Genomic DNA, 20,831 nt, shown 5'->3' with positions numbered 1-20,831 from the left:
GACTGCGCGTCGCGACTGAGACGGACAATGTGAGATGCTACACGTCGATATAGTAGCATAATAGCACATAGATAGAGGAGGTGTAAATTGTATATCATCATCCGGGCATACTTAGGTAAGGTATCCTGAGAAAGTCTGGAGAGAGACATTATTTGCGGCAGATTGCTGTACCAGGAATTCAAGTCAGACCGTGTAGAGGCTACTGACAGTACAGAATGTTCGCCGAAGGCATCCCTGCATGCGAATGATTCGTAGTTTCAATAAGGAGATCTTGACCAATTCATTCTGGGCCACTGCAAGGGTTGTTAGATGGCTCAATGGTTGGGTGGGAGATATGCCGACTGACCTTGAGTGATATGCAATGGATTCCCCAGTTCAAACTCTGACAGCTTACAGCTTGTTAGCATCGAGTCAATAGTACAGAATGGGGATGGGATTGAGTATATTTACCGGTATGGCGGGAACTAGGGTGTCGTCCCCTGATACATAGCCGAGTGAAGAAGCAAGCTAACTGAAAATATGTTAGCTCGAATGATACATGTTTGCCGTTGTGAACGTACCGGGAGAAGAAAAGAAGCGTCCGCCATATTCGTCGGTATTCACACCATTGCTCCTGTTCTCCTCGACACGAGCTCGCGGGCTTGTCAATACCAAACTGGTGGCATAGGCTCAAGCCAACCTCTGTAGCCGTGTTAGAGAGTTCCTGGCAAGCAGCCGATGACGAGCACTAACCGATATAGGCCAGAGCTACCGTGGATCTGGCAAAGATGTTGTACAGCACGAATAGGGCGCAAACCTTCATCGCTTCCAAGGGGTTAAACTCCAAAAGGAAGTCATAGTAGTGTCGAGCGACGGCATACAGAGACTGCTCTGCCGACATGTCCACACCATCCGGTAGATATTGCAGGCCCACCGCCGCTACTGCAGAAATGAAGCACGTCGCGTAGTTCTTGGACTGCTCACCCAGCCCAGAGCGTCGCGCCTTTTGGTAATAGGCAATCTGCTCTTCGGTAAAGATGTGGAAGAGCTTGCCGCTGCAACTGAAAAAGCTCGCGATTCCCTTTGGAGGGTATCCGAGTCCGGCCAAGGCAGTATGGATGGCGAGCCGGCAGCAAGGGGCGTAAAAGTGGACGTTGAGGTGATTATTGACGCCACCGACTCCGTGCATTGACCGTTCAGTACTTCCCGAACATCACTTATACCGGTCAGCTCATGAAATCCTCTGGGGGGGTCAATCCCAAGCGTGCTAACATGAGACTCGAGCCCGCTCACACTTGACTGAACTGATTCTTGCCTAGCAAAGTAGGTATGCCCGACGTTTGAGTATGGCGCCGGCGTGGGTGCATCGGTCTTGACGGCATCAGCGTAGTCAGTAAGACGTGAAGGTAGCAGTAAATGGGAACGAGCCCATTTCAATGCAATGGTGTGCGTACCATGGAAGCCCACTGTACATGTGTGGCCTGTATCAGAACCTGCTGTTCTTTGGACGCTGTGCGAAAGCGCTGGCCCATGCTGCGCAACTCCTGAAGGGCGAGCTGAACAGCCTCTTCCGAGCCGTCCGCAGTGGGCTTTGCCGATTGGGCGGCCCCCTGCTTCATGTCTTGTTTTCGAGAAGACATTGTCGGTGGTGAAGTAATTGTTCTCGTATCGATCGTACTAGCACTAGCCAACCCACGGCACAGTCGAGAGATGTGGAAGACATGACGACGATGGTCTCCCACAGCCAGCTGGGAGGGCTTATATCTCTCACCCTGGAGGGGACGCGACCACCTAGACGGAGGTAACTCCGGAGCGACGAAGCGTTCTAGACTTCAACCCTTGATTGTAACACGAGGTCGGAGGGGGAAACATGCATGGAGTGGGGCTTGACCCTTTGGCTGTAACTGTAGAGAATGCGCTGGGGAAAGGCGAAAAGGTCCGGCTTAGCGGGGCCGCGTTAGTGAGACCCTGATGATTAGGACCCCTAGACCCCTAGCTTGGCAGCGTGGCGGCATGTGCACCACCTCACCACACCACTACATACAGTGAACGGCAGAGCGAAGGAATTTGCCGGCGCAGAGTGCGTACGCAACCCTGTCTGGACCCCGAAACAACAACTCAATATCGTACGGGTTGGTGGGTAAATATGCGCAACGTAGACCAGCGGTTCTCTTCAAGCGGATGATCACAATATCGGGCCTTCAGTGTAATAGGAAAACCATGGCAATGGGTCAGTATAAGAAACCGGTAATTCATTCCAGGGTGTGTGGTTTTGAGTTGGGTTTCTGGGTTGGAGATTTCCAGATTTTAGGGACCAGAAAGGGACGGCCATGCTGCAGACATGCTGCGCCCGCACGCAGGCACGTGGGGAATGGTTTGCTGGCTTTGTGGGCCCATCCCGACAGCCGAAAGCCCGCTAGAATCACAGACAGGATTCCTGGTCACACAAGTACGTGTATTAGAGAAGCGGAGGGTACTCCCCCGCCCCCCCATGCTCCGGTTAGGGTACGTAGTGGGTATACTAATTTTAGACCTCAACCGAGGGGTGGGGAGATATATATTATATAGTTATAATTCTTTTATTTATTTATTTACGTATATATATTTTTATATAAGTAAATAATTAATAAGTTTAACTAAAAAAAGTTTTTTTATTTTTATAAAACTTTATTTTTTAAACTTATTCTTTTCACTTTTTATAGTTTTTTTTTAAATATTATTATTATAAAAATAAAAAACTACGCTTAACTTTAATTTTATAATAAACGCTGTTTAAGCATTAAAAGAAATTATTAAAATATAATTAAGTTTATATTAATAATATAATAAAGTATTTAAAAATACGGTAAAAAACGCTTTATTAATATAATAAATAATATTATTAATTTATAATATAATAGTAAACGTAATTAAGTAAAAATATTTATATAATAAAGTTATATTACGATTTTATTACTTTTTTAATAATTTTAATTTCGAAGTTATACCGTATTTTCGTTATATTCTTAAAAGGTAAAAATACGTAATAATAAAAAGTATTATAAAGTGTTAAGAATACATTTATATTAATTAATTCTATAATAAACTTAAAAGTAGTATTATAGTTTAAAGCGCGAAGACGGTTTAATTAGAGAGCGGTTTTTTAAGTTATAAAAACGTTATTAAAAGAAAATAATAGGGCTATTATTTATTTAATTCGTTTATAAAAATAAAAACAATAGCTCGCTTTTAAAGCGTAAAGTTAATATAGCGTAGTTTTTATTCTTTAAATAAATTAAAAAAGTAAAAGCATTAAAAGTTTAAGGCCGCTATAATCGTATAAATTAACGGTAGTTTTAATATAATAAATTAAAACGTTATAAAATTTTCTTTCTTCTCGATTTTTTTAATATACCGGTTATTACGCTTTAAACGTTTAAAAGTCTTCGTTAATATTTTTTTAAGTATTTTTTAACTTTTTATCTATTATTTTTTAATAAGTACTTTTTATTAAACGAGGTATTTATTATAACCTAGCTTAACTATACGACTTAGACCCACTTTCGACACGGCTTTATAATACCTCGGAATATATACGAGATTTAATATAAGCTAGCTCCACTTAGTTAACGTTTATAACGTATTAATAATAACGGACTTATTTATTAAAAACGCGATAATAGTTATTAGGGAAAGAACACGGGGTAAAATAACGACGACAATATCAGGCGACTAGGATAAACTAGACAGCTAGGCCTAGATAAGCTAGGACTATACGAACTAGACGGATAACTAATTTAGGTTACGTAAAAATAAAATAAAGCGATAATATATTTAAAAATATTAGGAGCGGACGGATTATAATAAATTAAATAAGCTAGAAAAAGAGATTACTAATCGACGGTACGATCTTAAAAGAGATTAATAAAAAAGAGACGAAATATATAACGATAAATAACTCTTTATATATTTTATATAAATACTCTTTATTTTAATAATTAATTTAAATATTAATTTAACTTATTAATAAAGTAAATAGCTTTAATAATTCTATTATATAAATATTTTCGCTAAGTTACCTTTATTAGTATTTTACGATCTAAGTGCTATTACTTATTATAACGATAGGGCGTTTCTTTTATCGCACGTTTAAATACTTTCTTGTGTTATTAATATAAACCTAAATACGACTTACTAGGTTTTTTTTTTAAAACCTAGATAGCCTTTATTATATTTTAATTACTTTTATTCTTACGAGTTATTATTTAAAGGTTTAAAAAATAGCTTTATAAAAACTATATTTACACCTAGACTTAAATACCCTGCCTAATAAAAAAAGACTCTTATTACTAATCTCGGCGTTCCTTAACGAGACACTGTTATAGAGGTTAATAGCGACGGCTTTATTTAATAATAATTAATTAAACGTATTAAATATCTCACATAAAAGAACGTTAACTATTAACATTATTATATAAAACTCGAAAAAGAGCATAACGAGCTCTTAATTAAGTAAGTACTAGGATATATATTTTATAATATTAATAAGTTACGCGAAGAAGTACGGCTCCTCCGCATTATTATTAATATTATTTAGACCCGTATTATACTTAAAAGGGGAATAAAGATTAATACGTTAATACCTTTCGATAAGACGAGCGGAAATCTCCAAAATTCCTCGTTTAAGTGAAAGCCTATTACCGATTTTATAAAAGAATGTTCTAAAACGCTATATAATGAGTCGTTTACGCCGCCTCGTTTTTAAAAGGAAAAACGCTCGCCTTATTTAAACCTTATTTAAATAAACTCGTAAAAAACGATTAATAAATTAAACTATCCTAGGTAAAAATATAACGGATTTTTAAAAGTTACGACAGCTTTGAGAACGCCTTTAGATCGCTCTAAAACCCCGATAAAAAAATAATAAAACGAGAAAAAACTTAAAACTTTTAAATAAAAAAGGTTAGCCGCTTTTTATACCGCAGAGTTCCGACGTATTATAACTCGTCTAAACTATATAAAAATTATAAAAATATGTTATATTATTAAAAATTAAAGGAAGAAATTAAAAACAAGCTTAGCTAACTCGATACCCCCGACTATTTCTTTTCATATATAGAGTTCACTATTAAAATTAATACGCGCTTATATAAACACCGTTACGAGAAATAAGGCGGCCTATAATAATAGAGTAACTAAGTTTAAACTAATACGAAACGCTTACGCTAATATATTAATATATAGTTTAAAAATATTACTACGTATAGCTATTATAACGAACCTATAAATCTCGACGTTATTAAATACGATAAGAATAAAAAAAAAAGAACGTTAATTATTATAATTACTAAAAATAAGGGTATTACGTTTAAAAATATCGACCCTTAAAAAAGGATTTTCGAAAAGTTTTTAAAAAACGATATATTAACGTTACTTAAACCGAGAATACCTTTATAATAATAATTGTAAAAAATAACGTTATAATTAATTACGGTAACTTATTTTAAATAGCTTATTATAATAATAAATACACTATATATTTAATAAATAGAAAAGGAACCGGATAATTCTTTAAAGCCCTTGTAATTAAAGAAAGATATAATCGAAACGTTATAATAATACGTAAAAATATTACCCTAATATATAATAACCTTAATAATAATAATGAAAGAACGACTAATTAATAAAAATAACCTATAAATTATTTATAATTTATAAAAAATATTAACTAACGAGCTCGTAAACGAAATCGCTAAGCCTTAAAACTTAAAAATCGACGAATAGTTAACTATCTCGAGTATTCTTTACCTACACTTAAAACGCTTACGCTAAATACTTATCTTAATAAAATTCGATTAAAAAGTTAATAAAAATTACGCCGTAAATAACGACTTCTATATTTCGTTTATAAATAACGTCTACTTTACCCTTTTATAAATATCGTATATATATAACGCTTATATCGAGCACCTCGCGAAAAAACTCGAAAACGGATAGTTTCCCCGACGGATCGGTAAATAACTCATTTCGTACCTATACCTCGACTATACTATTAAAAAAATCTAAACGTTTATTAAATATTAAGGTTAATATTTTATATAAAAGAGGGTATAAAAATATTTTTATTAACGTATTAAATAATATATTATTAATTTTTTTTACGATAATATAACGCTTAATTATAAAAAGTTATTACTTAACGTACCTTATAAGCGAGCTGCGCATATAAGCGAGCTGCGTATTTTTAATTAACTTTCCTATAATTAATTTTATACTAACTTTTCTCTTTTAATAAATATAGAGTTAAAAAATAAAGAAAAAAAGTTTAATTTAACGCTTTAAATGTTTTAAAATAACTTAAATTAAGTATACGAAAAATTATAGCGATATATTATATCTTAAAGTCGACGTTACGCAGTTAACGACGCGGAATTTAATTAAGATTTAAAATTTCTATAAATTTTTAAAAGCTTTTTAATTTTAAAAAGAAATTAATTATTCGATATATTATTAATTTAAATACGCGATCGTTTTTTGCCCGATTAATTAAAATAGAAGATATAGCGAATCGATTATTTAATTTATATAACGCGGGACGCGTCGGCGTTAATTAAGCCTTTAACTTTATACGACGGTAATTAGACATCCCGGACGCGTTTTAATCGAAAAATCGATTATTAAAGAGTTTTTTATAAAGATCTCGACGTGTATTACGCGTAGTTTAATTTCGTATAAAATATAATTTATAATTATAAGATTAAAGAGGAGGATATTTATAACTTTAATAAAACCGGATTTTTTATAAATTAAATCTTATTTAAAATAATCGTTATAACCTCCGATTAATAAGAGAAGCCTAGAACTATTTAATAAAGAAACCGGGAATAAGTTATAATTATTTAAAGCGTCGGATTATACGATTACGCTATTCTCTCGTATATTATATTTACCGGGTAAACGTACCTCTTTTTTTAATATAAAAATAGCTTATTATCGAAGGATTAAGTAATCGTAATTATTAAAAACGGTTAAACTATGAATAAAAGAGGCGAGGACTAGATTCGATACTTTAATAAATATACGAGGTTTCGTATAAAAAATATTTATTACCTATTAATCTTTAACGGCTATAAGAGCTATTATCCGATAATTTTTAAGCTTTATTATAAAAAGAACTCGATTATTATACTTTATATATTCTTTTATTTATTATATAAGCTTTAACTTTTTAATATCGGCTATTTTTATACTTTAAAAAGATTATACGAAAAAGAAATCGAGGGTCTTATACGGGCGCATATTATTTATATTTTAAAGGAAGACTTTTTACCAGCGTTCTTAAACGCATTCTAATCGATTTTTACCGTTTTAAATATTTAGGGAGGTTTCCGAGGTATAGGATTTATACCGTATAATCCGGAATCTATTATTTTATAATTAAATATAAAGCTATATACGTCGACGCCTCCGGCGACCTCTTCCGGCTTATTTATACCTTAAGAGTTAAAAACGTTAAATAACTTAATTAAAACTTAATTTTAAACCGAATACGTAAAAAATCGAATCGTATAGTATTAAAATAACTTTCCGATATTAATTTTAATTAAACTTAATTAAATTACGAAAGGTATAACGCATGTTATATATCGGCTTATTCTTTTAAAAGGTGAAGTAAGCGCACTATAAAAGGCGAATAAAATACTTAACCGGCGCCGCCGTATAAAAAAGGAACGGCTATAAAATAAAGGATTATTTTATATATAAACTAAAAAAGACCTATAATTTTAAAAAAAAGAATATTAATCGATAATTATAAAATAAATCGCGTTAAAGGAGTAGTTATACGAGGACGTTTAAGACGCGTTTATAACGCTATAGAATCTACGGAGAGCCCGGGCATAATACGCGCACTTACTAGAATAATATAAAAGTATCTAAAGATAAGTATTCCGATTAATTTTAATAAATTATATACTTTATTATACTAAATCTTAAAAAGTGGTTAATTCGCTTATATAGTTATTTAATACGTTAATTACTCTTAATAACTTAAATTAATTAATAATAATATAATAAAACGCGTAAGCTACGTTTTAAATATTATTAAACTTTTTATATAATAAAAAGTAAATACACTTCGTAAGTTTATTTATAATTATTAAAACGTTATCGTGATTAACTTTAATTAAAGGTTTTTTTTAAATAAAATAACTTAATAATAAAAGTAAATACGATTATTTTCTACATTTTATTTAACGGTAAAATTAATTATAATTCTTTTATATAGTCTATATTCAACGAGTTTAACGTTTCTCTAAAGGTTATATTTATTAAATATTTTAATTATAATTAGTTTCATGTTTTTATAATCGAAGTACTTAATAATTTAATTTTAAGTTTTAAATATACTTTAGTATCTATACGCGAAGTGTTCGTAAAATTCTTTAATAAATCTGTTTTAATATCGTTTAAGGATAAAAATTTTATTATAATGCTAAATAAAGCTATTCATTATATATAAGTGGTTTTATATTTAATTAATAAAGTTAAAGCCGTTATTTATTTCTTAAAAACCTTTAAATGTATTTTTTATAGAATTATACTTAGTACGTAGCTCGAATATATTATAATAATACAAAGTTTTCTTTTTAATCTTTTATTAAAATAGTTTTAGTTTAAAAACAACTTTTTTTTAATAATCGAGTCGTTAGCTTAATATATCGACGCCCTCGTTTTTATTACTTTTTTAATAAATAGTAATAAGGTTGATTTTAAAAGGAGTTTAAAATATTATATTTATTATTTATTTAACTCTTTAATAATAATAAATATAATAAAGTTTTTAGCATTAATATGAATTTTTACTAGTTTTATTATTCCGTTAAAATAATGTCTTTATATTTTATAAGCTTTAATTTATTTAACTTTTCAAAAATAAATACGACCATGTGCGTCTTCTCGGTATTATTTAATTAAGTTAGCTATCTTTTCATCGTATAATTTAACACGTTAGTTTCGATTTAAAATAAACTTATAAGGTTTATTACGCGAAGTATTAATTCGTTAAAAATTCGCTCCTTTATATTATAAAAGGCTTCACTTTTATTATATTAAAATACTTCGTTTTTTTGTTAAGTTTATTAAACGTGTTATGATTTTATTAATTCCGGGTATAAAACTCCGGTAATAATAAACTAGTGTTAAAAAAAACTTAACTTTATAACGTTTATAAGCGTTAGCTACTCTTTAATTATTAAAATCTTTAAAGGTTTAATTTAAATTTCTTTAAAAAGCATTACGTATTTTACGAATATAATTAATAAATTAATATCCCATAGTTTTTAAAGTATTAATTTTACATACTTTTTATATTACTTTTTATTTATAAAGTAAATTAAGATATAATTAAAGTATTCTCGTAAAATATAGTTAATTATAATTTAAGAACTAACTAGTATATTAATTAAATTAAATAATATAGTTTAATACGATTTTTATTCCTTTTTATTACTAATATAAATTAAGTTATATACGTTAAAGAGGTTAAATATTAAAAAGATTTTAACGTGTAATAACTTATCTTATAAGTTATTAATTAAAGGTAAATAATGCTAGTTTATAATAATAATTTTATTAAACTTTTAATAATTAATATATATATATATATATATATACTACTTAAGTTTGTCGTCGTTATTTTTTTTAAAACGAAAAGAATAAAAAAGTTTATTAATAATATAAATAGCTGTATAATTATTTTTTAAAGGTTTTTATAATATAATCCTTTTAAGTTTATTTATACTTTTAATTAAGTTTATAGATTAATATAAAAATGTTTTTTTAATGTCTCGATTTTATTATATATAAAAACGGTAAGCTTATTCTTAATTTCTTATTAAAAACAGCTTTAAATTAATATAATTATTAAAACGTTCGACTTAAATTATTTAATAATAATATATACTTTATATACTTTAAATTTACTTAAAAGCCTTTTTTAAAGTAGTATTTATTAATTAAACCTTTATAATATATTATATTAATGTTAACTTAATTTTTAGTTTATTTTAAAATTATATTATAGTTTAAAACTTTTATAATATTATATGTAATTTATTTATAGTTTTTTAATATTAATTAAAAGCTTTATTATTTTCTTTTATATTCTTTTATTTTCGTACGTTATAAATCTTTTATCTATGGTTTTAAATTAATATAAGGCGCTTTTTTATTCTAATTTATAAGAGGTAATAATTCGTAATAAAATATATTACATACCCTGGTAGCAAGCCCTCCTGTCCACCGATGTTTCAATTTAGGACTCTCCAGGAGGGAAGTGAGCTTTCCACCGCAATGATCGGTTGTCTTCCGTAAACCACTTCGTACGGGCTCAGGCCGAAACGCCGCACCGAGGTTCTGTCAGCCCAGACAATAGCAGGAACGAAATCTGGCCCGTTCTTCCCTGTGCCTTTGGTGATCTTCTTGAGGCCATTGGTGATGGGACGATGGCCGACTTCCACCTGTCCTTGTCGTTGTGGGTGGTACGGCGGTCCATGGGTAACTTGGAATCCCAGGAGCTCTGCGTAGTCCAGCACTTCCTTCTTGTTCTCAGACCCTCCGTCGACGATGACCTTGATCGGCAGCCCATGTTGGAAAACGATTTGTTCCCTTAGAAATTTAGCAATGCTCATGCTGTCGACTTCGCTCAGGGCTCTGCATTCTAGGTATCCGGACCCCTGACATCTGGCCTCCACCGTCGTAATATACGTCCGACAAGGGGGCATATATTGGACGTCCATGACCCAGACGACGAGGATATCACTGATCACTGAGCTAAGAACAGGTTCCGCGATCTTAGATTCCTCGGAATTCTGGCATTCTAGGTATTGGCTCTTCCACTTCTTGATGTCTTGGTACATCCCTTTCCACCAGTACAGTCCGCAGATTCGATGATAGCAGGCGTCCCTCCCTCTATGGCCCATCTCATTATAAATATGTCTCTAGATAAGAGTTTCTAATCAGTGGAACGCGCTATTCGTCGAGCCGCAAAGTGCTTGTCCGGTTTCTTAAAGAGCACTCCTCCTTAAATTATAAACTTTAGGGCCTTCGTTCTAAACTAAACTCTTCCGTTTACCCAGGTTTCCATAGCTGTCCTTTTAGAGCCTAGTCGGTATCTAAAGGGTTTAGAGGAAGTGTTCTACCTCGTCTATCAGATCTGGACCTTCGGGCTTAAGTCTAGGCTCTAACACCGGAATAGGATTAAACGGGTTTATAATATTAAAACGAATATTTAAAAATTCGTCGATATCGCCTTCCTAACGATTATTAAAACCGTTTAACTCTCTTAGCCTCTTTTTAAATAAGGCGTCGGCGATAATATTCTTTTTTTAAAGACGTGTTTAATTTTAAATGTAAATAACCTAATAAATATTAACTATTTAATAAATTAAGTATTAAATAAGAGATTTATTAATCCTTTGTTAATTTAATTAATTAAAACCTTAATATTTATTTTTTATAAAAATATCGCCCCGAATAAGTAAAACCTTATCCGGCGAAAGAATTTAACTACTATAAGGTATTCCTTTTTACTAGCGTCGTAAAATTCTTTTAACCTAATTTTTTCTTTAGATTTAACACGTATAATTCTCTTATCTTTTTAAATAAACTATCTAAACTTTATACCTTAACCTTCCCTATAAATATCGATACGAAAGAAAAATATTTTAATACTAATATAATTTTATAATATAATATAAAAAGCGGTAGTAAATATTTCTTTAAATTACGTTATCGTATTTATTTAATTATAACCTTATACGAATAGTTAATCCTTTTTATTAAATTTAAAAAGCTGTTTAATAATAACTCCGTAATTAAGGATTTAAAAGTGGTAGTATTTAATAAGACTTAAAAAAGACCGAACTTCCCCTAACGTTTAATAATTTAATTACTTCGTAATCTTAATAACTTTATACTCGTTAAATAATTTACTATATAATCCGTATATATAACTAATAATATTAATTACTTTTTTATATTACTTAAATTTAACGGCATTAATAAAAACTCTTATAAAATCGAGGTTAAATAATACCCGGTTAATATGTTTTAAATATTTTAAAACGTATTAATAGGTTTTAAAAAACATTTCCTTTTAATTAAAATATTATTAAAAAACAACTCGGCCACGCTTCATAAAATATTTTATAGAATTTATTTAATAATTCGTTAAAAATAAGCCGAGGAGCTAATAATTTTTAAAAGAAATTTAATAAATTAAAATAAGCCGATTAATATTATAATAATAATAAAGGGCCGACTTTACTTAATGAAGAAATATTCGTCGTATTTTAAAAAAGGTTAAATAACGAAATAATAGAGCTTATTAAGTATTTTTTTAATGAAATCTTTATATACTTTAAGTAATAAAGCGTTTCGAATAGTAACCCCGTTAAACCGTATTATTAAATTTATAAAACATAGGTCTTTATTTTTTTTTAAATATTAAAAACTAACTATCCTTATAAAAAGAGTATAATTCTTTAAGGATACTTATTAAAATTCTCTTTTTTAAAAGCTAAATAATTTTTTAAAGTAATAATCTAAAGATCGTAACTCTTTTCGCTTATTAGGCCTTATAAAAAACGACGGGGATAGTATATAAAGGTAATATTTTAAAGTTAATCGTACTAACCTCATTAAATTCTTACGCTAATATTTATTCCCGCTTATAATAAATTTTTAATAAAACTTCTTTTTTTTACTTAATTAAGTCCTCTTTATTTTGTAATATTTAAAGCTCGCCTTACTATTTTTTAATAAAGCGGGATCTTCGAGGTTTACGGCTAAACCTTAACTAAATCTTTATAAAAGGTACGTCCCTCCGTAAAAGGTTTAGTTCCTCATAAGATGCTTCTACTCCTCGAAAAGCGTTAGCCTTCTAGTCGAGGTTCTTATCAGGCGTGTCGCCGTTAATAAAAACATTATCTACTAGTTCGACCTTAATTCCCTTTTTTATATATATCGTATTAACCTGGAATTTTAATATAGGGCTATTTAATAAGTTCTTAATTAGTAACGATATAGCTTAATTATTTTTCGGCGATATCGGCTACGCCGTAATAATACTTTTTAATTCATTTAATATGTTAATAACGTTATTATCGGTTATAAAATAGTAAATAGTTTTTCCGGGTTCGAGGCCGTAATTTAGCGTTAATTTTAGAATAAATATAACTAATATAGCTAGTTTAAAGAACGTATATTTTTAATTATCGACTAGTTTAAGTATTTTCTCGTTATTAAAACGCTTAAAACTTTTAATAAGAAGATTTTTCCCGGCTTAAACTAGATTATATTAATTTTAAGTCTAGCTTTATAAGTATAACTTATAAAGATAATAAGTATATTTAAACGTACTTCCTCGATAATTATAATATACGCTATTAAATTATCTTTTAAGTAGCTTATCTTTATATTAGTTTATCGTGTAAAGTTCTATTTAAAAATAAGCCGATAAAATACCTAAGTATTAAAAACTATAAATAAAACTATTTAAATATATTAGTTTCTTACTTATATCTTTTTTATTATTATTTTAACGGTTGTAATATTCCTTTTTAAAGTAATAAACCTTTTAATTTTTAAATTATAATTTATAATTACTAGGTTATTATTTTTATAATCACTTTTAACTAATATATAGACTCCGGCTTCGGTATTAATAAGTTCGTTAATACGTTCTATATCGCTATTATATCCGTTTACGACGGTAATCTTCTTTATGAGAAAAAGAATTAAGAGTCCGTTATTAAGATTAAATAGTTAGTTCGCGATCTCCGGTATTATTATAGCCAGTGCTTCTAACGTTAAATTATTAATTTATAAGCTTTAAATTTAAAGTACGTTAATCTAATTTTAATAAGTACGCTTCTATCTATAGACGGCTTTATTTATATAAACGTTAATAGTTTTTTAAATCTTATTATACTTATTAATAATTAAGCTCGCTATTTTTAATATAATAAAGTAGATTCTTTATTAATAGCGATTATTTCCTTTTATATAAAATTAAATTTCTTTAGAAAGTTAATATTAATTTTCTCTTTTTAGAATTTTATTAGGTTGGCGTTAAAAGCGCCGTCGGTTTTAATAGGCTCGGCTTCTAGTTTTATAAATATTATACTCTTATCGTTTTCAATTTTCCGTTTTTTAAGGGCTAGGTTATTAACGTTTAATATAATATTATTAAGTATAAAAGCGTTTATAACACGTTATTCTTCGTCGTTTACTCCCTTTTTTATTTAATTATAATTGAAACTAATTTTAAAATAAAGGCCGTTATTAATATTAATTATAAAAACTCTAATAAGTATTTCGAATTAATTATATACCTTAATTATTCGTACGTTTTAATTTAAACGTTTAAAGATCTCTTAAAGGCTTTATCCTTCTCGTATTAATTATGGTCATTATTATTCGAATATATTAATCTTTTCTTTATTAATATAATATCTCGCCTGCTTTACGGTATATTTAAAAGCTGGTCTTATATCTTAAGCTATTTATTTAAATAAGGGCTAAAAAAAAGTATTCCTTACGTTACGATATCGGAATATAATATTATTTAAAATAAACTTACTTAAAGGGTTCTTATTAACGTATTTAATCTTAAATATAGCAAAGTCTCTATTATAGTGTAGAATTCCCTCGTTTTTAATTAATACTTAGTGCGAGTAGGCCGCTACTCTCTATTTAAGTAGGCTATAAAAATAATAACTACCTTATTAATACTCGCGGTTATTTATTAAATAATTCGGTAAGATAATCCTATTTTGATTTTAATATATAGGTCGTCGAGAATTATATTAGTACGGTTTCATTTAATTATAACTTATTACGTTAATATCGATTAAGTTTAATAAAATAATTAAGTTATTATAATTAATTATAATATTATTAAAAAAGGATATTAATTAACGTTAAAATATTATAATTTATTATAGCATTATATTATAATTAATATTTATTCTTTTTAATACTTTTCTTATATCATTAATTATATTAACGTTTAATAAAAGTGCGGTAACGTTATTAAGCTTACTAGGGCTAATTAGTTATTAAATTAATAATGAGGTTCGAGGGGTATAAGTTAGTTTTTCGGGTTAGTAGGGGCTCTTTCGGTTTTTAGTACGCGTGAGGTAAAAGTCGATATCGGGGTTTAAACGAATACTTAATTCTACTTAATTTTAAAATATTTAATTAATAACTTTATAGTTTATTATTTTATAAAGTTTTAGCTTTAAATTAAGAGCTTATTATTTAATTTTTAAATCTACGCGGCGTAATATATTAATTATTATTTTATCTTTATCGTTACCGTGGTAAAATTATTCAAAATCGAATTCCGCTATTTTCTTATTATGCCTACGGACGTAATCGAAGACTATTCCCGCTATATAAACCGTAAAGCCGGCTTCGTACTCTTTGAAGCGTTTCTTATTAAAATCTTAAAAGCGTATATCGCTTATAATACTCCTTAATTTAGGTAATAGTTTTATTTTAAGTAATAATATCCTTAATAACGGTCCTTATAGATTTCTTTATATCTTTATAAGTAATATTAAAAGAGAGCTCTTATTTTTAAATCTCGTTATTTATATAATGTTTTTTAATATAATCATTTTACTTTTTTAAGAACTTACTAATATTAATTATATTAAATCGGAGCGAAGGGAAGTAGTTTAAATTAAGTATTAGCGGCTATATCCGGTTATTTATAAGTTTAAATAATTAAGCTATCCTTTTAAGGGAGTTATTACTTAAGTTCGCGAGTAAGTTATTTAGCTTATTCTTTTATTAATTAGCTATTTCCGCGTCGTTAAAAGTTTTAATAATAATTAGATTAGCATTAGTCTAGCTCGATAATAATAGTATTAAGTGGGTAACTAATAGTAAAAAAGGGGGAGTTAGCGTGGGTAAATCTTAGCTCGTAAACTACTAATCGATACTTACGAGGGCCTTAGTAATAGTTAAAACGTCGATTATTTAGCTATTTCTCGCTAAATTCTACTCTATTAATTAAAAAGGTATTGTTTCGTTCCTTTTTTTAATAACTTATTTTAAAGTTCTTATTTATATAAGGTTATATAATTTTATAGATTTAATTCCGTTTTTAAAGATTAAGAGATTCTATTTTAACTTAATTATTATAATTATCGTTCTTAATAGATATAGAGTTTCGATTATAATCTATTTTATTTTATTTTATTCGAACTATTTATAATAGTTAACGTTTAAACGTGAGCTATTTAAGTTATAATTAAATTTTAATAAACGAACTACATTAAACTTTTAAATAAAGAGTCTCGTTTTTATACCGTAATATTTAAAATATTAAGCTATTAAATACTACGCTTCGTACGTATATTAAGTATATTTATGTTTTTCGGTATATTAATATATTTTATTTTACCGTTTAAATCGTAGCCTTTTTTATTCTCGATTTCGTTACGTAGTACAATATTTTAATTAAACTATTAAAGTTTTCTCATATCTTATTAGCTTAGTTTTCTAGTGTTCGTTCTCTTTTTTTTTTTCTTATTTAAATATCTTCTTTTTTATAAGGAGGGTTTAATAATAAAAATAAGCCTATACGAGGGAGCTAAAAAACATATAATCCGTACTATTATAGACTGCGATCGGTACTCGCAAGGTTAGCCCCTTATTAGGCTACCTGTACGCGGCCTTTTTTATAAGGGGAAAACATTATAAAAGTAACGAAACGAACGTCTAAGTATATATTAAAGAGTATATGTTTATTATTAATTTATCGTATATCGAAACGTATCGCGAAATTAATATTATACCCCTCTATATTATATGACTGACTGTTCGTGCCTTAGGCCGCGATTTCCTAGCCCTGCTATAATAGTGGAATAATAGTTTTTATAATCGTTAAAAACTAATAAACGAGAAAAAAATTCGTACGAGGCTTTATATACTTATTAAAGTATTAAATTTAATCCTCGCTTTTTTTATTCGTAGTTTAACCGTTTTTCGTAACTGTGATAACTTAATCCTTTATTAATAAGCTATTTTCGTACTAAGAAAACAGGTGAGTTTTCCCGGTAAAAATAATGTATAGAGGGATAGCGTAGCCGGACGATCCGACACCTTAAGCGACTGTAACTTATTCGCGATTACTTTACTATACTGCCCTAGGCCCTCCGCCTTAGGCCCTCCGCATCGATCGGAGGTGGTTACGACTATTTTAAACGAGATTTAACTTATAAAAATCCTAGTTTCGTCGAAGTTATAAATATCCTCTTTTTAAGTCTTATATTTATTAATTATATTTCGTATAAAGGTAAATTACGCGGGATACCCGTCGGAACTTTTATAAAGGATTTTTTAATAAACGATTTTTAATTAAAACGCGTTTAAAGGTTTAATTATTCTTATATAAAATTCGAGGCTTAATTAACGACGACGCGTTTTACGACGCGTATATTAAATAATTAATTCGCTATATCCTTAACGTAATAGTAAGAAGAATTTAAATACTTTTTAAAAAAAATATAAGTTATTATTAAATTAATTCATAATATATATAAGTAAACTTTATTAAAATAAGAAATAAAGCGAGCTATACGTTAACTTTTAAATATTTCGCTTACGTTTTTTTATACGCGAGTACTCGAATATTATTTATATTAAAAATTATTAAATATAATATTATTTTATTTATTCTAAATTAATTTACTATATATTTATATTACTAGCGTTATATTAAAAAAACGTCGCTATACTTTTATTATTTATATTATAACTCTTTTCTATTAATTAAAAGTATATACGCTTATATAAAAAAGAAGTTTATATTTTATTATTATATTCTTCTCGGTTTAAAGCTTAATTAATTCGACTTTAAATTAGTTTTATAAAAGCGTAATTAATTTGATAAATTTAATTATTAAAAACTATATACTTATATATAAATAAATAAGTTTAAGTTATATTATTTTTATTAATGATTAATAAATAACTAATAGTTAATTAGTTATTAATTAAAAAATTATATTATTTTATTTCTTATTATTACTTATTATATATATAAATAAAAAATTAGTACTTTTTTTATTCTTATTTTATTATCTTTTCACGTTTTTTAATTATTTATATCTTAAATATTATTATAATATTTCTAATTTAAGCGAAACGTTCTTTTTATTAAATATTATATTACTTTATAATTATTACGTTTAATTTACTAGCGAATACTTTTAACCCTTATTTATTTATTATAATAATAAAGATTAATTATATTATTTATAAATAATTTAATTTAATATTCTTTAATAATTTAATTTTAATAATTTATAGTTTAAACTATTTTTTTATCTTTTTAAGCTCGCTTTTATTATTAATATTATTAAGATTTTATATATTATTTTTATTTAAAGTTATTATAATAATAATTAAACATACTTTACTTATATACTATTTTTTTATAAACTATTTTAACTATATTATTAATACTTTTAAATAATATAATATATTAACGTAGTTTATTATTAAATTAATTATATTATTAAGTCTAGTATTTTAATTTTTATTTATATAATTATAATATTAATTTAATAATATAAGCGATGCGAGAAGGTTTAAATTAAATTAATTACAAAGCTATTACGAAAATATATAACGTCTTATTATAACTAAGCTTAACTATGCGACCTAAACCCACTTTCGGCACGGCTCTACGATACCCCGGAATATGTACGAGACCCAGCACAAGTCAGCCCCACCTGCCGGGAACACGATAACGGTTATTAGGGGAAAGACATGGGACCGACCAACAACGACAGCACTAAGCGACTAGCACGAACTGGACAGCTAGGTCTAGACAGCCAGAACGGCACGGCCAGAAATGAATGACCAACTCAGGTCACGTAATGGATCTGGAAATCTAGGAGAGATCCGTAGATCCAGGACGAGGAAGGATCTAAAGAATCTGGGCAGATTCGACAGATCTTCGGATTAGTAAAGGAGAGACGAGATATATAACGATAGATGTTCTTTATATATTTTAAATAAATGTTCTCTATTTTAATAGTTAATTTAAATATTAATTTAAGTATTAATTTAAATATTAATTTAATTTATTAATAAAGTAAATAGCTTTAATAACTTTATTATACGAATATTTTTATTCGATTATTTTATTATTATTTTATAAACTATAATATTATTACTTATTATATTAATAAGGCGTCTCTCTTATCGCACGTTTAAATACTCTCTCGTATTATTTATATAAACTTAAGTATATTTTACTAGGTTTTTATAAAAACTCGAATAGCGTTTATTATATATCCCTCGAGTTATTATAAACGACCGATTTTATAGTATTAAAACTAGATGTAAAATCTAATATTTATAATATAAATTAAATATAATTAAACGAAAGTGCTTTATAAGTATATAATTAATTTAAATATATAAGGGATGCTTTTTAACATTAATATTATAAGAGATATAATTAACTTTTTTTAAATCGTATAACGGCGTCCGCGATAATAAATATTAAATTAAACGCTTTATTAATTATAATTTAAGCTTTAAAACTTAAATAAACTATTTATATAATTATTAAAGAACTTTTTATAAATATTTAAGTATTATTTTTAATTAAGTCGCGCTAGTTATAAGTATTAAAGTTTAATATAATATTTTAAATAAAATATATAAAATTTTAATAAGATTAGCTTTATAATAAGTATAATCGAGTTAATATTAATCGTAATACGCGTCGATTAATATAAAAAAGTAAAAACGGTTTAATTTAATAATTAAGAATAATTAGCGATTATTAAATATATTAATTTATAAAACTAGTATATTTCGTCGTTTTTAATCGTTTAATATTAATATTATTTTGTAAATTAATTCTATAAATTCGATTTAATAAGTGATTAAATAATTAAATTAACTTTTAACGATTAAATTAATTACGAAACGAGCTTAAATTAAATGTAATATTTCTATAAATATATTAAAGTATAGACGAAAGGCTTTTATCGCTTCTTAATTTTAAATAATTATAAAAGTTGTATTTTAATTAAATTCGAAGAATTTTATAAAAATAATAGTATTATTACGCATAATATACCGCTTTACTTTTTTAACTTTTAAATATAAGACTTTATTTATTATTAAGGTATATTTATTTTAAAAAAAAAATCGAGCTATTTATTAAAGCGTTAATAAATTATATTAAAAATTTAAAGCTTTTTATTATTTTAAAGCCGTATAATTTACTATTTTTATAAAAGATAATATTAAATTTAAATTTAATGTATTTAGTTTAATATTTCATTACTTAAGTAAAATAATTAATAAATTAAATATACGTTTTTAAACGCTTATATTTAACTCGTTATATTCGAGAGTAATTAATACTTATAACCTTTAAACGTTATTTAACTTTTAAGAAATAATTAAATATAAAAATATAAAAATATAAAAATATAAAAATATAAAAATATAAAAATATAAAAATATAAAAATATAAAAATATAAAAATATAAAAATATAAAAATATAAAAATATAAAAATATAAAAATATAAAAATATAAAAATATAAAAATATAAAAATATAAAAATATAAAAATATAAAAATATAAAAATATAAAAATATAAAAATATAAAAATATAAAAATATAAAAATATAAAAATATAAAAATATAAAAATATAAAAATATAAAAATATAAAAATATAAAAATATAAAAATATAAAAATATAAAAATATAAAAATATAAAAATATAAAAATATAAAAATATAAAAATATAAAAATATAAAAATATA

At 26.9% G+C, this 20,831-nt stretch overlaps 1 protein-coding gene across 1 annotated transcript; it reads right to left on the bottom strand.

The window, feature by feature from the left end:
• Positions 1-507: 507 nt before the first annotated feature.
• PG994_005489 (uncharacterized protein) lies at positions 508-1,619 on the bottom strand (the record flags this gene model as incomplete). The annotated part of the gene is made up of 5 exons (XM_066856898.1): positions 508-511; positions 561-681; positions 733-1,181; positions 1,280-1,350; positions 1,434-1,619. The coding sequence occupies 5 exons, from the start codon at positions 1,617-1,619 to the stop codon at positions 508-510; spliced, it is 831 nt and encodes a 276-aa protein (XP_066716167.1).
• Positions 1,620-20,831: the final 19,212 nt, after the last annotated feature.

Source organism: Apiospora phragmitis (assembly GCF_038363925.1).
Source record: "Apiospora phragmitis strain CBS 135458 chromosome Unknown utg000006l:1.0-5683423.0:1.0-5690449.0, whole genome shotgun sequence".
Taxonomy (NCBI): domain Eukaryota; kingdom Fungi; phylum Ascomycota; class Sordariomycetes; order Amphisphaeriales; family Apiosporaceae; genus Apiospora; species Apiospora phragmitis.
Note: the sequence above shows the minus strand (reverse complement) of the source record. Positions and strands in the feature narration are given on the sequence as shown.